This window comes from Bos indicus x Bos taurus, chromosome 26 (genome assembly GCF_003369695.1).
Source record: "Bos indicus x Bos taurus breed Angus x Brahman F1 hybrid chromosome 26, Bos_hybrid_MaternalHap_v2.0, whole genome shotgun sequence".
NCBI classification, from domain to species: domain Eukaryota; kingdom Metazoa; phylum Chordata; class Mammalia; order Artiodactyla; family Bovidae; genus Bos; species Bos indicus x Bos taurus.
Window position 1 is genome coordinate 29,615,106 of NC_040101.1, and position 20,264 is coordinate 29,635,369.

Genomic DNA, 20,264 nt, shown 5'->3' on the forward strand with positions numbered 1-20,264 from the left:
CCAGCTCGAGCTCCTGCCCACTGCACGTTCACGCCTCTCTCTGCCCAGGTGACATTCCCTCGCTGAAGCCTCAGGGGTGACCGCAGAGAGGTGGCAATTCCATGAGCCCTAGTAAGTAGCTGGTTCGGCCTGGAAACGACGCGGTTCTAGGCTCGCCTGCACCGAACCGGTAGCGGGAGCCGGGTGAGCCGAGATCCAGGCTTTAAGTTCATAGTGCAAGATGGGGTATCAGAACTCGAACTGGAGCGGGTAGAAACCACCGGCCCCAGCCCAGTTTACAGACGGCAGCCCCAGGCACCCAGGAGAGGTGGTGGGAGGGAGTGACTGGCGGCCTTCCCAGCCAATGGAAGCCCGAGGCTGAGCGGGCCAGCCCTATTCCTGCAGACTTGGCGGGGCGTGGGCGGAGATTCCCGGGCCGCTGCTCTCTTTTCGCGCCTGCAGGCGGGCGAGGCCGGCGGCTGCCGCAAGCGCGAGAAGGTGAGGGGGGACGGGAAGGATGGAGCCCGAGGGTGGGCTGCTGCATTCTGGATTCTGGAACTGCTCTGCGGGATTTGGCCCGAGGTTTTGCGTGGGGTGTTGTGGGTGGGATTCTCAGCAGCAGGTCCCGTCCCCAAGTCTGGTAGAGGTTCATGCACCTCTTTAGACCCAAGAGAAGGGGGGACAGAGGAGACTGCAGCCTGGGGCTTGGAGATCTCTGGGGCCCTTGGCTGCAGCTGTCCCAGGTTCTGAAGTCCCTGGGGGCCTCAGCCCCTGGGACTGGCCCCCAGCCCACATACACAGGAGAGGTGGTGCAGTGAACTGTCCTGGCCCAAATCTCTCACAGTGCTTGCAGCCCTAGGGCCGGCAATAATCCCATCCCCACTTTCTCACCCTCTGCTGAGGACTGGAGACCTGCCTGAGTAGATGACTCAGCTGAGAGCAGGAACTAGGGGTAAAAGAGGTTCTCACCCACCTTGTTGTATAAATGGCTTCAAAGTCCACAATGGTGCCTGAAATGGGCAGTTCTCTAGCCAGGGGTGGGAGAGGTGAGAGACCTAAGGGTTGAGCAGGATGCTCAAGCCATGGGGAGAGGGGGTGGAGGTCCTGGGGGGCATCAGGGGCAGCATTTACACCCCTTCCCCAATCCCTGCTCTTCCTGTGCAGGCCTGGAGCACCGACTCCTGAGGAGAAGCAGAGGTTGGGGGCTCCCAGTCCTTGAGACCCCGGTTGGCACAGAAGGCTCATGGAGCCCCAGGCGTGGGGGGCCCTCCTCTCGAGGGTCAGCAGGTTCCTTCCGGACCTGCAGGGCACCACTCCAATCTAGCCAGCATGGCACATGGTTTTGCAGTGGGCTTCAACCCGCTGGGTCTTGGAGACCTAAGCTCCAGCTCTCTGAGCTCCCTCTCCTCCCGAGGCCACCTGGGCAGCGAGTCGGGCTCCGCAACACGATATCTGCTGAGAAAGCAACGGCTGCTGAATGGGCCCCACCGTGGAATCCGAGCCTCATCGCCCATGGGCCGAGTCATCCTCATCAACTCCCCTATCGAAGGTGGGGGTAGGGCTGGGAACTACCAGGGTGGGTAGGGGACAGCAGGCTTAAGTAGGTGAAGGGAGAGCCAGCGTGGGTGGGGAGTCCTAGGGATGCAGGGAGAGAGAGGGCCTCTGGTAACCCATAGATTCTTCCTCGTCTATCCTTTTCTCATCTTCAGACCGGTTTTTCAGTGTTGCAAGATAGTGGAGAGGTCAGAGCTGGGAGGTCTGGGCATGGAGCCGAAGAAGGGGTGTGTGGTATGCTAGCCCCCAAGTAAGCAAGGCCAAATATTAAATTGGCCCCCTCCCTCCTGTGGATTCTTCCTTTCTCCAGGCTCATCTGAGTATGACTTTTGGGGGATGGGACAGCATGGAGAAAGACATTCTTCATCAACCCGCCCTTTGTGTGCCCAGCTCTATGCTGGGCTGTGGGAGTCAGTGTCCAGATGGACAGACAGAATTAAAGGCTTCAGGTGCAGAGGATGGAGACAAAGGTAGACTGGAAGATGCTCCCTTAGCAAGAACGGGGAGGGGTCGAGGGTCAGCACGGAGTCCCAGGTCTGGGCCCCGAGGGAGAGGGACACCTAATCTTATGCAGTTGCTTAGTGCCGTTTCATGGCACACCTATCTTATACCAGCTCTCATTAGGTCCTGAGGGGAACTTACAGGGAACTAAGTCTCAATTTTCACCTTCCAGAAATTTCCAGTGTAGCAGGGCTTGGAGATGGAGCCATGGTAGCAGCTGGTAGTGGGGTAGAGATATCACAGGCAAGGTTGAAATGAAAAGTGTGGAATATGGCAGGTGGGCACTTAGGAGACAGCGTGGTGCAGTGACAGATGTGAGGCGACAAAAAGCCGGTGAACCAGGCAGGACCTTGCCTACCAGCAGGGGAGGGGGCCTCCCTGGGCATGGGCTTTCCCTGAGCAGAACCAGATAAGTATCTCCAGCTGCCCTCCTCTCTCAGCCAGCAGAGTTCCCCTGGCTGGCTCTCAGACTGGACCTTTCAGACCCTGCTGTTCCCTCTGACCTCACTGGGCCCCTCTGTCCCCTGCCCGGCCACAAGGGCAGGAGTGGAATATGCTGCTCAGAGAGCAGGCTTTCCCACGCCAGTGGCCCAGCACGCTCACCCCCGTCGTCCGCCACTCTGGCCTCACTTTCAGGTGAGCAGCAAGGCAGTATGTCATTCTGGACATGAGCTGGAGTCCCCAGATGAACTAGGAGACACGGAGGAGCAGAAGGGAGGCACTGCAGTACAGCTCCTGCAAATCCCATCGTATTAGAATTACACCTAAACCTATACACCTGTACCTCCCCCCGCACACTCCATGCTCGACTATGATGCACACTGTCCCTCTGAAGAGCCTCTTCCAGCAGCTCCATGAGTGCTCTCTCCCTCACCCCATGCCCCAGTGCAGTCAGGAGAGCAGCCTCCCTTAGCAATGATGGAAGGACTAGGGCATCAGTCCAACCAATTGGTCTGTCTGGGTTGGGAGCATGTGAGCTCAGAATTGTCCCCTCTACCTGAGCACAAACATCCCCCAACTCACCACAGGCTGGAGCCCCTCCCCCATGTTATTTTATATGTTATTCTTTAGACCCTTCCAGAGGCCTAACATAACTGATGAGGGAGACACAGTAGAAAGGGGAACACTGCTACCCACATTGTCCTCGAGAGTTCCCACCAGCTCCTCAAACTCGCTGGGTCCCAGAGAAATGGCATTGTCTTTAATCCCAACCAGCCCCTTCTTCTTGCTCTCCTAACTCATTCATTTATTCATTGTTCTGGTTATTATTTCATTCATCAAAAAAAGACTTAGCAGGGACTTCTCTGGAGATCCAGTGGTTAAGACTCCATGTTGCCACTGCAGAGGGCACGGGTTTGACCCCTAGTTGAGGAAATAAGATCCTACATGCTGTGCAGTGTGGCCAAAAAAAATTTTTTTTAAAGACTTAGCAAATATCAAGCACTGTGCAACATACGGGGAATACTTTGGTGGAAAGAATTACTAAGTCCCTACCATGATTGACTTCCCTCGTGGCTCAGATGGTAAAGTGTCTGCCTACAATGCAGGGGACCTGGGTTCAATCCCTGGGTCGGGAATATCCTCTGGAGAAGGAAATGGCAATCCACTCCAGCACTCTTGCCTGGAAAATCCCATGGACAGAGGAGCATCTTAGGCTACAGTCCATGAGGTCGCAAAGAGTAGGACATGACTGAGCGACTTCAGTTTTTCACTTTACCATGATTGAGCTTATAGTCCAGTGAAAAGAGAGTGAGAATAAATAATATTACAAATGAACAAATAATGAGAAAGGATGGTAATAATCTTAAAGGTATTAATTTGGATGATAGGATAGAGTAGTGGTTATCAAACTTCAGAATACATCAGAATTGCCTGGGGGCTCATGAAAAGATTACTGGATCCTGCACTCAGAGCATCTGATTCAGTGGGTTTGTGGTAAAACTCCAAATTCACATGTGTGATAATTTTCCAGGGGCTGCTGATGCTGATCTGGAGAGCTCGCTTTGAGACCAATTTTGAGACTCCCTGGGAGGAGGGGGAGGGGCCGTTCTTCAGCAGGATTGCCCAGGAAGTCTTCTCTCAGAAAGTGGCACCCAAGCCAGGAGAACTGGAAATAGGAGGTGGCTTTACGAAGGCCTGGGCAAGAGCACCCCAGGCAGAGGGCACACAGAAAGGACTGGCTGGTGAGAGGAACAGGGAGGAGGTCAGTGTGGCCCAAGGTCATGAGGCCAGGGAGGGTGGCCAGGGGTGAGTGTTGAGAGGTGGGCAGAAGGAAACCAGGGAGGGCCTTATTGGGCATGGAAGGAATGTGCAGCTCCTTCTAGAAGCAGGGGCAGGCATTGAGGTTTTTAATCAGGGCAAAGGCATGCCTGTGTATAGAATGGATTAAAGGAGACAGAGGTGAAAGTGAGGAGATAGTGAGGCTGCTGGGTATCTGGAGAGATGCCTGGTGGCAGGGCTAGGGCACTGGAGGTAGAGAAACTTCCCTCCTCAGGGGCCCCAAGCTCCTAGGCTCGAAACCCAGATTTTGACATCCCCCTGGCCCAGGAAGCTGGCTCTCCGGGAGGGAATGAGGAGAAAGAGAATCGGAGGGCAGGAGAGCAAAAGTCTCCTTGTCTGGGCTGAGAAGGTCCTGGGACCTGTGCAGATAGAATCAGCTAGGAAGCCCCAGTGCCTCTCATGGCTCTGTCCTGCACTGTCCCTGACTGCAGGCTGCCCTTGGGGATTTCTTCCAGAGACACTCTGCTCATGCACTGTAACTTGATTTCTCTTAGATCGAGTGTGTGTGTGTGTGTGTGTGATTTCCCCTCTCAAACACCTCTGAGTAAGCCTCACCCAAGAACTCTCACCTTCCCACCTGGGACCCAAGTTACCCCTCCAGTCCCCTCACTCTTCTCTAACCAGAAGACCACCTCTGAGCCTTTGCTCACTCCATCCCTTCATCAGTGCCTTTCCCTTCCCCTCCACCCACCCAAATCCCACCTTCCAAGAAGCCTTCCCCAATAGTTCTGGTCCCTAAAGTTCCCCTCCTCTGACTTTCCCTGTCACTGATGGAGAGAACCACTTCTGTGCTCTAGGCGCATGGTGGTGTTTTGGGTTTCTCTCCTCATGTAGTCAAAGAGCTCCTAGAACCCTCACCTCGAGAATCACAGAGTCTAAAGGTAAAAGGAGCCTCAGGGATCCTTCCACAACATCCCAGACAGGGATTTACTATCAGCTTCTATGCCTCCAAATAATGAGGAATTCACTATCTTTCATGGAAAATTCATTCCATTGTCTGCCAGCTAAAGGTTTTAGAGAAAGTTTTCCCTTATTAAATCTCCTCCGTATAACTCCAGTGTGTGGGCTTGGTTCTGCCCTAGGGGTTACACAGACAAAAATATCTAATGCCTTTTATAGAATAGTTCTTCAACTATTTGAAGATAGGCTTGTCTCTGCTGTAAGCCAGAGAGCCTGGATTCCCTCGACTATGCCTCATAGAATGGAATCTTTTTCATCCATCTGACTCTGAGTGGCAGGGTTTTTTAGAATTTGGCCTGTCCCAGAGAGTATGGGAAACTTAGTAAGGATTACACACACACACACACACACACACCCTACATTATAAAGGAAAGAAAACAGTGTCTTCTAGCATGGAGTTCTGTTCTGCCTGCTCCCACAGCCTTCCTGCCATGATCTCAAAATCACCCAGAGAGGACTCAGAAATTAGCTGCCTAATGGCACCCCACTCCAGTACTCTTGCCTGGGAAATCCCATGGACGGAGGAGCCTGGTAGGCTACAGTCCATGGGGCCGCTAAGAGTCGGACACGACTGAGCGACTTCACTTTCACGCATTGGAGAAGGAAATGGCAACCCACTCCAGTGTTCTTGCCTGGAGAATCCCAGGAACAGGGGAGCCTGGTGGGCTGCCGTCTATGGGGTCGCACAGAGTTGGACACGACTGACGCGACTTAGCAGGAGCAGCAGCAGCCCACATTTAGGGTCCTGGGTGGCTGTGCCCGGCAACCCAGCCTTTGCAGGCCCCAAGTTAGGGTACTCAGGGACCCTCTGTGCCCAGAATGGGCAGGGGAGTCATGCCTGTGTCCCCACCGCCATCAGCCAACAGTGATGAAAGTGACATCATCCATGCAGTTCGAGTGGAGAAGAGTCCAGCTGGGAGGCTGGGGTTCAGTGTGCGGGGCGGCTCTGAGCACGGCCTGGGCATCTTCGTCAGCAAAGTGGAGGAGGGGAGCAGTGCAGGTGAGCGGGACCCCATGGGTGAAATCCTGGCTTAGGATGTGACCCCCCCCACTTTGGTGGTATGCGGAGCTGTTGGCAGGGATGAGAGGAGAGGACCCTCAGTTTTGGAGGGGCTGATACAGTGGGGAGATGAAAGGGGCTAATGAATAGGTCCTTGGTCCGATGGGCTAATACTCAGACCCTACCTAGGCATCCCAATCTCATCGAAGAAACTGTATCCCAGGGAGCTTCAGGGATGGGAGAGGCTCAGCCTCAACCTGGGGGACTTCTCCCCAGGGGCCCCTGCCCACCACCCCCTCCCCTGATACAGAGCGGGCTGGCTTGTGCGTGGGGGACAAGATCACCGAGGTGAATGGGCTGAGCCTGGAGAGCACCACAATGGGCAGCGCTGTGAAGGTGCTGACTGGCAGCAGCCGCCTGCACATGATGGTGAGACGCATGGGCCGCGTGCCGGGCATCAAGTTCTCCAAGGAGAAGACCACATGGTGAGCAGGCCTGGCCTCCACCCCCAGCCCAGCACCACCACCCAGAGCCATGGTGGGAGAGACCTAGAGTCCAGGGCTTCTGCTCTTCCCATCCCCTGGTACTGGAAACACAGGGATCTAATGGTCTGACCTTGAAACGAGAAAAGGCTGTGTCTTTCCCCCAGCCCTCCTCCCAACGCTACTGTCTCAGACCCCAGTGACCCTGCCCCTCTATGCTGTAGCTGCTGCAGACCTGGAGACAGGGCAGTATCTCTCTCCCCGGCCCAGAGAGGATTTAAAATGGAGCCTGGCAGTTTCGTGTGTGCCTGCTAAGTCACTTCAGTGGTGTCTGACTCTTTGCCACCCCATGGACCACAGCTTGCCAGGCTTCTCTGTCCATGGGATTCTCCAGGCAAGAATACTGGAGTGGGTTGCCATGCCCTCCTCCAGGGGATCTTCCCGATCCAGGGTTCAAACCTGCATCTCTTACATCTTCTGCATTGGCAGGCGGGTTCTTTACCACAAGTGCTACCTGGGAAGCCCAAGCTGTTGCTGCCTTGGGCCTGAGGAAAATATAGTATCCTCCCTCCTGGGCCTGGGGAGGATTTAAAATGGGGCTTGGCAGTTAGAACTGCTCAATAAAGAAAGATTTCCATGGTTTCCCTAATTTGATGAAATCTATGTCCCAGTGAAGATCTCAGGCCCCCCAAAGCAGTTCCTCCTTTCCTGTGCAATTGTCTTGGCTGCTGGGAGGAGAGGGGTGGGTGGTGGTAGATGAGGGCCCAGGCTGAGGGCCCCCTGTGATTGTCCAGGGTGGATGTGGTCAATCGGCGACTGGTGGTAGAAAAGTGCAGCTCAACACCCTCCGAAAGCAGCTCAGAGGACGGTGCACGGCGCATCGTCCACCTCTACACAACCTCCGATGACTTCTGCCTGGGCTTCAACATCCGTGGGGGCAAGGAGTTTGGCCTGGGCATCTATGTGTCCAAGTGAGACTGGGGCAGGGGATGAAACGGAGTCAGGCTGGGACCTGGGGGTGCATCAGCAAGTGGATCCTGGCCAAAGACATGTCCCGGTGACCTAGGTTAGGGATAGGATCTGGAGAGGGGCCGGGGCTCCCCAGGAGGAGGGTCAAGGAGTTTGACCAGGTCATCCCTGTGTTCAAGTGAAGAGTCTGGAATGGGGAATGAAGGAAGGCATCAGATTGCCTCTTTCCTGACCCCAGAGTGGACCACGGTGGACTGGCCGAGGAGAACGGCATCAAGGTGGGAGACCAGGTCCTGGCGGCCAACGGTGTCGGGTTCGACGACATCAGCCACAGCCAGGCCGTGGAGGTGCTGAAGGGTCAGACACACATCATGCTGACCGTCAAGGTGGGCAGGACTGTGGGAGTCAGGGAGAGGACAGACTCTAGGAAGGACTTCCCAGACCAGTCTAGCACCTAATGCTGCCCATTGCTGTGCAACTGGTGAATTTCCACAGCCTCCTGAGAGGCAAGGCAGGCATTGTCCTCATCTCTCTTCACAGAAGAAGGAACTGAGGCTCAGAAAGGCAAAGAAACTCAGGAATCAGTCATTTACACAGCTGATCAGTAGCAGGACCTGGTTTCAGCCTGGCCCCCCCCCACCCCAGGTGCAGTGGCCAGTGCCCCTTTGTATGAGTGGTGGTCTTGGAGGGTAAGGAGAAAATATCCTGCCCAGAAGGTGACGTGGTAGGACCAGGACCTGGATGGTGGGTGTCCTAGGGCACAGGGCAGGACAGAGATTGGATTTCAGGGGAGGTACCTGAATTCATTATTCATGTGGGTCTCACACTTGCCTAAGGATCAAGTCCTTCTCACCCTGGCTCCCACAGGAGGTGATGTCTTCCTCTCCCCAGGCCCCAACCCTGGCCCCTGCTCTGGTCCTCTCCTTTCTGAGCCTTCATCCTTCTCACCATTCAGTGCCTCCTCTGCCATCCCCCCACCACCTCTATTTCCCACCTCTCCTACATCCCATTTGTCCCCTTCCTTCCTCTCAAATTATCCCAAACATTCCCCTTCTCCCACTCTGCCCTCATTCATTCACTCAATACTTTTGAGCACCTACTATATGACAGCCATTATGCCAGGTACTGGGTGACAACAGTGAAAAAGATAGACAAGGTCTCTGCTGCTGGAGGGAAACAGACAGACTAGATGCACGTGGATTGTGACGGCTGTTGTAAGGAAATTGATGGAGAGGTGGGATGGGTTAATCTGGGAAGGCCCTTTTAGCCGGGGGGATCTAAGGAGGAGACACCTGAAGAGCTGGCCATAAGATGAGCTGAAGGAAGAGAATTCAGGCAGAAGACACAGCACGTGCAAAGCCCTAAAGTGTAGAGGAAGTTGGCACATTCAGAAATGAAGCAGGTGGTGTCGCTGGAGTATGATAAGCTCAGAGCAGAGTAATTGGGTTGAAAAGTTGACTCCTATCCTATTGCTCCCGTGTTCTTACCCTCCCTTCCCACTCCCTGCTCACTCACTCCCCTCTGCCCTCCTATCCTCACCATACCCTCCCCAGGAGACCGGCCGGTACCCTGCCTACAAGGAGATGGTCTCTGAGTACTGTTGGCTCGACCGACGTAAGTGACCAGCTCCCCTAGGTTGGAGGGAAAGGGCCCTAAAGTGGAACTGGGTTCTCTGAAGAATAAGTGGGAGGGGCACCAAAATCTCCTCAGGACTCCTGTCTCTGGGCTCCTCTCTAAGAAGTTGCAGGTTCTGATCCAGGCTCTCCTGGGGGCAAGTCCGGGGGTGGTTGGAGAAGTGCCTTGCCTAAGGTCCCGCAACCAGTTAGCAGGACTGCTGAGTAGTGGCTGGTTCCCGAGACCCCATGCTCACAACCTTGCTGCTGCCCAGCACTTCCACTCCAAGCCCATGAGTGGTCTGCAGCCCCAGCAGGGCCTCAAAGCCACCGGGCCAGACCTCTGAGATGTCCCTGCCCTCCCCACTGCCTGCAGTGAGCAACGGGGTGCTGCAGCAGCTGTCCCCCACCTCGGAGAGCAGCTCCAGCGTCTCCTCCTTCACCTCCAGTGCCCCCTACAGCTCGGCCGAGGGCTCCCTGCCCTCGGACCGCATGGATGTCTGCCTGGGGCCTGAGGAGCCCGGCAGCTGGGGCCCGGGCTGGGGGCGGGCGGACACAGCCATGCAGACGGAGCCCGATGCGGGGAGCCTCGTGGAGACCTGGTGCAGCGTGCGGCCCACAGTCATCCTCAGGGACACCGCCATCCGTTCCGACGACCCGCCACCCACCCGCCACCTTGACTCTGCACTCTCTGAGTCCCCCAAGACTGCTCTGTTGCTGGCCCTCAGCCGACCCCGGCCCCCCATCACCCGCTCCCAGAGCCACCTGACCTTGTGGGGTACGTGGGGGACAGGTTGCTGCTGCTCCCCCCAAAAGCTCTGGGTCCAAAATCTGTCTTGCACCCTGTCCTGGGCCCCAAACTTTCCTTTGCACCAGGCTTTGCCCAGCCACAGCTCCAGAACACACTTAGATCCTGCTTTGGGTTCCATTTTAAACTAGTCCTGGGACCCAAACCAGCCCTAACCCAGACCCTCCATCCTTAGGTTCCCAGACCTGTCCACACACACACACACACACACACAGTCCTCACATAGTTGGAGCTGTGGGTGGGGAAGGGGTGGGAAGTTGGAAGAGGAACCCCATCCCCATCTTCATCCCCACCTCCCCACACGGCTGCAGATCCTGTCTGCCCCCGACTCTCCCTTCTCTCTGCCCCTCTCCACACCCCTGCCCCTAGTCCTTCCCTTCTGCCCACCCCTCCCTCCTGTCTGTAGAGGAGAAGAAGCAGCGGAGGAAGGAGAAGTCAGGGTCCCCTGGGGAGAAGGGGGCCCTGCAGCGCTCCAAGACCCTGATGAACCTCTTCTTCAAGGGAGGGCGGCAGGGGCGGCTGGCAGGGGATGGGCACAGAGAGGCCTGGACGCTGGACAGCAGGAGCCCAGCCAAGCCCCGCCCTCGCCTGGACCTGGAGAAAGGTAGGTACACGGGTCAGATGGGAGGACAGAGGAAAAGTCGACTTGCTATTCCACAGCTCTGAGTCTAAATCCCACACTGCCTCATGCTAGCTGTGAGCCACCACCTTGCCCTGCAAGCCACAAGAGTAAAATAGGAGTAATAATACCTGTTGGTGCTAGTGGTAAAGAACCTGCCTGCCAATGCAGGAGATATGGGTTAGATCCCTGGGTCGGGAAGATCCCCTGGGAAAGAAAATGGCAACCCACTCCAGTATTCTTGCCTGGGAAATCCCATTGACAGAGGAGCCTGGTGGTCTACGGTCCACAGGGTTGCAAAGAATCTGACACGACTGAAGCAACTTAGCATACACACACGCAATACTATTTCTTTAGGAATAATGATGAATCAGTGAATCAGTGTATGTTAATCACTTAGTACATGGTCTGACATACAGTAGGTGCTCAGAATATGTAGTGGTCTTTGTTGTACTGCCTCATCTTCCCATTTTCAGACGGGAAAACTGATAAGAGTCAGCACAGACAAGAAGACCTTGGGTCAGATGCCCATGCTCTTGGTGCTCTTGGGAGTCAGGGCACTCCTTTCCTAGGGCATTTGGCTTCATCTCCCCTGGCCAGAGCTCCACAGGCTCTAGCCAGTTCTATTTTTTTATTTTATTTTTATTTATTTATTTTACTTTACAATATTGTATTGGTTTTGCCATACATTGACGTGAATCTGCCATGGGTGTACATGTGTTCCCCATCCTGAACCCCCCTCCCACCTCCCTTCCCATCCCATCCCTCTGGGTCATCCCAGTGCACCAGCCCCAAGTACCCTGTATCATGGATCGAACCTGAACTGGCTTTAGCCAGTTAGAGCAAGGCCATTTCTAAATCAAGGCCCAGGCAGGAGGGCCTAGACAGGCTTCACTCATGTTAAAGGCTTCCTGAGGACTCTTCCAGAAAGAATCTCTTCTCTCTGGTGAGATTCAAAGGCTGGACCAAAAGTGAATAATTTGAGACTCTTGGGGTTGTCTGTGAGAAAAACTTAATTGAAGCTAGCTTTAAAAAGCACTTCTTGGTTCAGCTATGGATGTAAACTGGGTCTAAAGGTTTAAACAGTCTCCTCAGCCACCTGCACTCTTCATCCTTTGGTTCCTCTTTCCCCTGGTTTGTCTTCATCATCTTGCTGGCTTTGCCATTTGAAGGTAAGAAGGCCACTGTCGCTTAGCAACCCGGGGGAAAGAGCCTGTCCTTAAATAGTTCCAGATGATGTCCCAGGCTCTGGTTGGCCCAGCTGGGATCACATGCCCAACACATCACTTGTGACCTGGGAGAGAGAGAGGGTGCTTTCATTGGCCAGCCTGGGTCATATGTCCACCCTGGAGTACAGGGACTGAGAATGCTGGGGGTGGGGGATGGGATGGATCCCCTGGTGAAATCAGGGTGCTTTTTCTAGAAGGGAGAGTGAATGTTGGGTAGGCAAAAAGGGGCTGGGCCCTGCCCCTGCCTGGGTCTCATGAGAGAGACAATCCCTTCAAATCAGGGCAGTCTAACCCCCTCCCTAAACTCATCTCTCTCTTCACAGCCCCCAAGGCCCTTCTCTCTCCTGGTTCTCTTCCCAGTTCTCTGGCTACTCCTCTCCCTCCTTCAGAGGCTCCTCTTTTTCTCTCTGTGCCCTGAAGGTAGGTGATTTGCCCTTGGGGTTCTTCCATCCATTCATATGCTTTCCAATGGACCTCTATGAGCAGGGCACACACTGTGCCCTCTCTTGATCCAAAGCCTTTACTAACTCCCCACTGCCTGTGAATGAAGCTCCTGGCCTGACCTTGGCCTTCAGGACCCACCTCAATAGCCTGGCCTCTTGCTTCCCAGTCATACCACATTGCAGCCTTGAACTCTCCATTCCAGCCCATGATCCAGCCAGTTCTGAGTCCCCAACCCCCATTTTCAGATGGGAGACCAGGGCTACAACTGAGCCTCTTTCTTCTTCTTAGCAGGGGGAGTGGGGCCCGTGCAGAAGTTTGTCACCTGGAGGCTGAGACGTGGTAATGCTTGCTTCCCCCCTCTGAGCCTGGTCTACAATAGAGCTGCAGATGGGGTGCATGTTGGGGGTGCCAAGGGACTTTGGGCTAAACTCATGGTTAAGCATGGGGTATCAGACAGATTGAGAGGTGCACATTAGGGGCAACTAAAACAATTGGACTATGCTTTCTAGAAATATAGGGTTACACATAGATATTAGGGTGCATTTTTTGAGGACTTGGAGCTTAAGCTGGGACTCCCAAAGACAGATTTTTGGGGAGATGAGGGAGGGGGCCTTTCTAGAACTCCAATGGGGACAGACTAGTATGACAGTACATATTCAGGGGGCCCAGGGGCTCTGGGCCAGGGCTCAACTAAGGAGCATACTGGGCTAGGGGTCTAGGATGGGGGCTGAAAGGCCTGAATTGGAACTCCAGTGATGGGCAGATTGCTGTGGGAGACCATGGTGGGGAACATCCGGGTTAGGCTGGGATTCCACCTGGGGAACCTGGGACCCTTAGCCAGTCTATTCTGGAGTCTGACCCCACTGAGGGGAGTCCCTGCCTTGGCTTCTGATGGCTCCTGTCTCCTTCATTGTATCCTTTTGCTCCCGCCCTGCAGACCGGGAGAGGGGTCGGGCTCTGCTCTCTGCCAGGTCTGGGAGCCCCTCCAGCCACCTGCCCAATGTGGATGAGCGGGTGCAGGCCTGGGAGAGCCGTCGGCCCCTGATTCAGGACCTGGCCCGGCGATTGCTGACCGATGATGAGGTGCTGGCTGTCACCCGCCACTGCTCCCGGGTGAGCCACCAGCCCACTCTCAGCCCCAGTACTTGGTCACTCAGTCACCCAACCCCTCACTCATTCAGGCCACTATCTGCTGGCCAGTATCTGGGTTTAACACTGTGAGCCCAGTGGTAAGTAAAGCAGAAGTCACCCCTGTGACATGGTTGCTCAGGAGTGCACACAGACACATGGACACACACACTGAGTTCACGGTCAGGAAGGAAAGATAGATAGTAACTAGAACCTAAGCACCCATAGAGACAAATCATGTGAAGTATTATGAAGGAAAAGGACATGAGAAAATAACCTGAGGCACAAACTAGACGGTGTGGTCTGGGAGGGCCTCCCAGAGGAGGTAATATTTAAGCTGAGGAGAGAAGAAGCCAGACCAGACAGGTGATGAGTTTGGGACCTCAGTCCCTGCAGTCACCTGCTTTGTTTTCTGTTCTCTTCGAAACCTCAGCCTTCCCCAGCTCATGGCTCCTTCCACTTCTGGGTCAGCCATCAGGCCTGGCCTCTCCCCTGTTACCCAAATAAGTAATCTTTTCTTCTCCCAACATACCCCAAGCCTCCCTCAATATCTACACTGTTTCTCACTGTTCCTTTCCACTTCAGACAGAAGCAGAAGTTCCCACCGTAGGGTCAAGGGTAGATTTGAGGGAGTCTTTGTAGCCTGAATGTTGGGGAGACTGTAGGAGGCACAGGTCACCCCCTCCAGGAGAACTGGAAGTCCCTCTCCTATCCTTCTGTCTCAAGAAGCCCCAGGTTTCCTGTGATGGGTTCCCTTATCTGCATCTGCATCAGTGCATGCGTGATCCTCTGTACCAGGGCAAACGGAAGAGTTTCAGGAAATTGTTTGTGGTTCCCCCCCACTCCCTCACCTTGGTCGGGGTGGGGCTGTGTTATGTCTGTGTGATGTGTACTTTTGTTTATCTGGGTTTGTGTTGACTTAACTACATAATTTGGGCTTCCCTGTTGGCTCAGTGGTGAAGAACCCAGCTGCCAATGCAGGAGACACAGGTTCCATCCCTGGGTCAGGAAGATCCCCTGGAGAAGGAAATGGCAACCCACTGCAGTGTTCTTGCTGGGAAATCCCCAGGACAGAGGAGCATGGCGGGCTACAATCCATGGGGTCGCAGAGTCGAGACTTTAGGGACTAAACAACAGCACTGTATGATCGTATCTGTGTGCATGTCACCTGGAGACTGAGGCACAGTAATTCATTCATCCTTTTCCCAATGCTTGGTTTACAGCAGAGCTACATATGGAGATGCATGTTGGGGGCAGCTAAAGGCCTCTGGGCTAAATTCACTTGAGTGTCATGCTCAGCTTAGACTGCCAAGTGGGGCGGAGTGTACCAAGTCTTTGTAAGCCTGTGACTCTGGGCTCAGGCCACCAGGTGGAGCTCTGTGTCAGTTTCTTTGGATGCTGTTCCCCCATCCCTCTGCTCCTCCCACCGTGCCCAGACCAGGAAGACCTCTCCCAGAGCCCCGCAGCACCTAGGGAGCAATGCCCACCACCCAAGTCTGACCCAAGCCCCACCCATACCAAGAGATCAGACCTTTGGGGTAGTGTCCTGGCTGGAATGATTAGTAAAGCTCCCTTAAATGTGTGGTCCTGAACCCCAAGCCTCCCTTCTATCTCCCACTCTGAGCCATCTCCCCATCTCCTGACCAGGCATTATAAACTACCTCTCTGATCACTTTACAAACTCCCCAAACCCCCTTGCAGCCTCTTGTCTTTGGCAGAATAGAGTACAAGTTCCTTATCCTCACATTCAAGGCACTCCCTGATTTGACTCCCCAGCTCACTAACCTCTGCTTTCCCATGGTCACCATATCATCTTCCCCGGGTATAACATGTAACATGATTTATACAGGTTACGACTGCGCAACTCTAGGAGCACCACCTGCACTGTAGTCCCAACCCGCACAGCCTATATGGAGGCCCCTTCATGTACCCTGTGTGCATGTGTGTGTGTGTCCTCTGTCCATGGAATTCTCCAGACAAGAATACTGGAGTGGGTTGCCATGCCCTCCTCCAGGGGATCTTCCTGACCCAAGGATCAAACCCCCATGTCCTGCGTTTTCTGCATTGCAGGCGGATTTTTTACCCACTGAGCCATAGGGGAAGCCCTGTTAAACTTCTATGAACCCATTACTCCACACCACCCTTTCTTCTCAACTTTCTTGTATTTCTTTCATTTATCTGTAAGAGTCAGTGTAAATGCCACCACCTCCGTGAAGCTTACTCTGATCTTCCCACCCCCCTCGGAGACTCCCTCTGTGCGGTCGCCAGGGGTTTGTATTTTACTGGGGTTGGTGGCTCTTTGTCCTTGTGCCCCTACTGCCCGGTACAGGACCCGGCACTTAGTGGATGCTGAATGCAGGATTGTGGACTTGAAGTGTGTGCACATATGTCATTGGTTCTTTGCCATTACGTGCATCTCTCTCCAGACAAAAGGGGGTGTATTGTCGGTATGTGTATGTGTGAGTCCCCGCAACTTTGTGTGTGGTTAATTTCCAGCTATTTATGAATGTCTCGCTCTGGCCACCAGGGTGTGCTGTTTCCCAGTGTCCTGTGCTTGCCAGGGATGCTCTGTGTGTGTCCGTCGTGGCACTAGGGGGCGGTGTGCTATCCAAGTTGGGTGACTCCCAGTATTCAGATTGTCAGTTTGCGACGGTGGGGTGTGGCTGGAGGCATCGGGGCAGTGCCAGGCAGAAATGCCTCCACTGCCCTGGCTAAAGACTGGAGAGACTTTCTATAGGGCCACTCCTTCCCCAAACTCCCCATTCCAGCCTTGAACAAAGCCTAATTTGTCGGTCTGTATGCAGACACAAGCTGGGACAGCCAGGCACACAGCCTAGCCTTTGGCTCAAATTCCTTCCTTCAGCCAGGGAGGTGGGGGTGGGGAGGAGAGTCCACTCCCTGCATATCCTTTTCCGGTACTGTAGTAGGTAGGAGCCAGATTTCTCAATTTTCAATTTCTCTTCACACTTCCTCATCTGTGTGGCCTGGGGCAAAGTCCTCTCTGAGCCTCAGTTCCCTCATCTGTAAAACAGGAATAACTGATGTCACCTCTCAAAGTGGGAGACCATGTGTAAAAGGCCTAGAAAAAGGCCTAAAGCTGTTACTGGTGTTGCTGTTACCGCTCTGTCATTATTATTGCACGTTCCGCCCAGTCACCGAGTAAGACCATCCTGTGGACAGCCCGGGCCTGGGGGAGAACCTTTCCTAAACATGGGGACCCCCGCATGCCCAGGCATGCCCCCTTACCGGGCTCTGGAGGTCCCTGCTGCTACCTGACCTGTGGTGCCTCTCTCTGCAGTACGTGCATGAGGGCGGCGTGGAGGACCTAGTGAGGCCCCTGCTGGCCATTCTGGACAGGCCGGCAAAGCTGCTGCTGCTGAGGGACATCAGGTGGGGAGGGCTTGGGGGCAGGGAGGGGACCCCCGATATCTACCCTAACCTCTCCAGGGTGGAAGCCCCTCCAGACCCCCCTGGAACTGAGCCCTGCCCACACCTCATCTCTTACCCTCCCCCAGGAGTGTGGTGGCCCCCACAGACCTGGGTCGCTTCGACAGCATGGTGATGCCTGTGGAGCTGGAGGCTTTTGAGGCCCTCAAGAGTCAGGCAGGTCAGCAGCCAGGGGACAGGACTGAGGCTCCTGAGCCCCAAGTGGGGCTGGGGGTGGGGGGCCTCCCAGGGGAGAGGGGCAGAGATGCCTGGGCCCTTTCAGCTGTGTCCCTCAGGGAGCCTCGTTCCTAACCTGCTCTCCTCTCCAACCAGTTCGGCCTCCTGCCTTGAGACCCACCCGACAAGACACACGACCCAAGCGTCACCTCATCACTCCCGTGCCTGGTCAGTCAGAGTCCCAGAGCACAGGGAGGGGCACACCCCAGGGGGACTCGGGGAGGGAAAATGGGCGTTACATCCCTGTTCCCACATAGGACTTCGTGGCTTCAGAGATACGTGTGGTGTGGTTCCCTGAAGGGAATCCCTCGTCTGCCAGGACCATTTTTATCACGTCCACTAACCATCTGTACTATTATTTACTTACTAATTGGTTTTAAAACCCACTCACTTGTTAAATCATCTCATTCTATGCAATAATCTCTGAGAAGTTACCAGCTTGGTGTGGGAGTCATATTTTTACTCAGACATGATAAGATAAAACTGTAACTATTCCAATAGAAAGTATTAAAATACTTTTGCAATAGAGCTGGGGCAGTGTTGTAACACTGCCGTAAGAGCACCCCCAGGTCTCCCTACCCCCACACAGTGAGGACTGGGCTCTGGCCAGGCAGTTTGGGCTGTTGAGGAGAGGGCGGCCTGACCTTGGCCCTCTTCCCCAGACAGTCGTGGTGGCTTCTACCTGCTTCCTGTGAACGGCTTCTCAGAAGAGGAAGATGATGGGGAGCTGAGGGAGCGGCTGGGGGGCCTCCAGGTCTCCCTGGGTGCCTCTGTCCCCTGCCACCCTCATAAAGGGATCCCCCCTCTCCAAGACGTGCCAGTAGATGCCTTCACCCCATGCCGAGGTGCCTGCACACCCCCTCCTCAGCCACCTCCCGTGGCTCCCCGGCCCCCAAGGCCTAACTGGCTGCTGACCGAACCGTTGACCCTAGAGGACCCTCGGCAGAGCCGGAGCCAGGGCCCAGCCCAGAGCCGCAGCCGGGGCCGAGGCAAGTCCCCCGGCCGCAGGCGTTCGCCATCCCCGGCACCCATCCCCACTCCCAGCACAGCCAATGGGTGTTACCACAAGCCTCGGAAAGCCAGGCCCCCTCTGCCACGACCTATGGATGGGCAGGTGGCCAAGGCAGGGGGCGGTCAAGGGCCCTCTGAGAATGGAACTGGCAGGACAGCTGAGGAGACAGCCATGAAGGTCCCTAGTGGGGAGCTGAGGACGGTCACACTGTCCAAGATGAAACAGTCCTTGGGTGAGTCCCGGCAGGACTGGGCCTGGTGGGGGGTGGGGGCTCAGGTGTGGGTGAGGTTGGTGGGCTTGGTTTTGGGGTGTGACTTGGGGACCTGGGACAAGGGAAAGAATCAGGGTATAGTTGGGAAGGTCTAAATTTGGGAGGCTTGGGGTTAGAGTGAGTTGAGGATGGAGTAGTAGTAGAATCTGGGGGTTGGCTTGGGGGGCTCTCTATTTGGGGATGGGTCCTGGGTTCTCCAGGGAGCTCTAGGCTTTAGGCATGTGGCTGCACTGTCACCCAGCATTTCTCCCTCTCACTAGGCATCAGCATTTCTGGGGGCATTGAGTCCAAGGTACAGCCCATGGTGAAGATAGAAAAGATCTTCCCCGGGGGCGCCGCCTTCCTCAGCGGGGCCCTTCAGGTGGGTGAAGGGCACCCAGACCCACTCTTTAGGCCCAGATCTGAATTCTGGCAGGGGGCAGGACCAGTGCATGCTCATCTTCCAGCCAGACATGTGTAGACTAGGTCGTGGGAGGAGGCTTGGAGCAGGGGGTTAACCTGCAGGTTGAGCAGACCTAGGGGAAAATCTGTGCCCTTGTGCCAGCCTGGGCCTGAGGGTGGCCCATCCTGTTCCACCCCTAGCCCCAAGGGACAAAAGGCCATTGTCTGTGCCCCACCCTGCCCCCATCGGGCTCCGGGCACAAAAGTCCCATTGTCCATCCCCTCCGCCCAGTTGGGGAGGAGTGTCCCAGCTGGTGGAGGTGAGAGGTTGGGGGTGGGGTGGGCTTGACCTGAGGAGGGAGGTCTGTGATTCTCCCACCCCCATCCCAGGCTGGCTTCGAGCTTGTGGCCGTGGATGGAGAGAGCCTGGAGCAGGTGACGCACCAGCGGGCAGTAGATACCATCCGCCGGGCCTATCGAAACAAGGCTCGGGAGCCCATGGAGCTTGTGGTCAGGGTCCCCAGGCCTGGCCCACTGCCCTTGCCCTCTGACTCGTCAGCCCTCAATGAACAGCGGCTTCCTGCTGACCATTCCCCTGCCCACTGACCCCTTGATGGCACTCCAGCTGCCTCCCAGAACTTCCCATTAATGCCCTTCCCACCCAAACCCAGACCCCTCCTGCTGACGCCGGGCTTCTCCAGCTGACCCCAAGCCCAGGCCTCTCTCCAAGCCTCCTGCCTCCTGATACTAATCCCAGGTTCTCTTCAGTTATCCCATAACTCTTCCCACTGACCTCGGAGAATCCTCCTGCCATCCCCCAGACCTTACCTACTAATCTCTTTAGGCTTCAGGAACCTCCCACTCCTGCCTGCCTTGCTTTCTCCACACGGGTGGCTCAGATCCCCTCCCTCGCGTCTCCCTCCCCAGTTGTCACTAAGGCTCTACCTGTTCCAGATAAACTCAGTGTCAAGGACAAGGTGCTACTGGGTAGTCGTGTCACCAGCTCACTGCCCCCAACTTCCCAAGACAGGAAGGGGACACCCAGGGTCTGGAGTTGGGGATTGGTATGCACTTTCTCATGATTCCCCGAAGCAGTGAGGGACAGGGACTTTCAGAGATGGCCCTCCACGGGGTCACCACATCCAGCCCCCAGCCCCAAGCAGTGTTCTGTTCAAGGGAGAGGAAGGTCTTTTCTAGTTTCTCAAACCCTGAGAGCCCATTTCATGTTTTAGTCCACTAGGACCTCAGATTTTCTACTGGATTTGCCCTTCCCCATCACCCTTTCCCTACCGAAGATCTCTGTGAGGGGTATGGGGATAGCCATCAAATAAAAGGGCAAGGAGGTCAAGCAAGTTCCCCTAATCTTTATCC

At 55.2% G+C, this 20,264-nt stretch overlaps 1 protein-coding gene across 7 annotated transcripts; it reads left to right on the forward strand.

The window, feature by feature from the left end:
- The first annotated feature begins 405 nt into the window (after positions 1-405).
- PDZD7 (PDZ domain containing 7) lies at positions 406-20,241 on the forward strand. Of its 7 annotated transcripts, XM_027529038.1 has the most exons (17): positions 406-477; positions 1,144-1,528; positions 6,134-6,274; positions 6,585-6,759; positions 7,551-7,727; positions 7,964-8,111; positions 9,279-9,339; positions 9,715-10,116; positions 10,553-10,750; positions 12,727-12,777; positions 13,376-13,551; positions 16,865-16,956; positions 17,082-17,173; positions 17,326-17,397; positions 17,892-18,473; positions 18,773-18,873; positions 19,284-20,241. In XM_027529038.1, the coding sequence occupies exons 2-17, from the start codon at positions 1,309-1,311 to the stop codon at positions 19,497-19,499; spliced, it is 2,904 nt and encodes a 967-aa protein (XP_027384839.1). In that variant the 5' UTR covers positions 406-477; positions 1,144-1,308; the 3' UTR covers positions 19,500-20,241. The 7 variants fall into 7 exon arrangements, 4 of the variants coding, with proteins under 4 accessions (XP_027384839.1, XP_027384840.1, XP_027384841.1 ...); XR_003508870.1 differs by lacking the exons at positions 17,892-18,473; positions 18,773-18,873; positions 19,284-20,241 and adding exons at positions 12,355-12,414; positions 17,487-17,615 and having other exon boundaries at positions 10,516-10,750; XM_027529039.1 differs by lacking the exons at positions 7,964-8,111; positions 9,715-10,116 and adding an exon at positions 12,355-12,414 and having other exon boundaries at positions 10,516-10,750.
- The last annotated feature ends 23 nt before the right edge of the window (positions 20,242-20,264 follow it).

Excerpts from the sequence above, each read along its gene's own strand:
- PDZD7 (XM_027529038.1), top strand. The coding sequence starts at position 1,309 with ATGGCACATGGTTTTGCAGTGGGCTTCAACCCGCTGGGTCTTGGAGAC. Across the intron at positions 8,112-9,278 it reads ACATCATGCTGACCGTCAAG|GAGACCGGCCGGTACCCTGC; the intron begins GTGGGCAGGACT and ends TACCCTCCCCAG. Across the intron at positions 18,474-18,772 it reads CAAGATGAAACAGTCCTTGG|GCATCAGCATTTCTGGGGGC; the intron begins GTGAGTCCCGGC and ends CCCTCTCACTAG.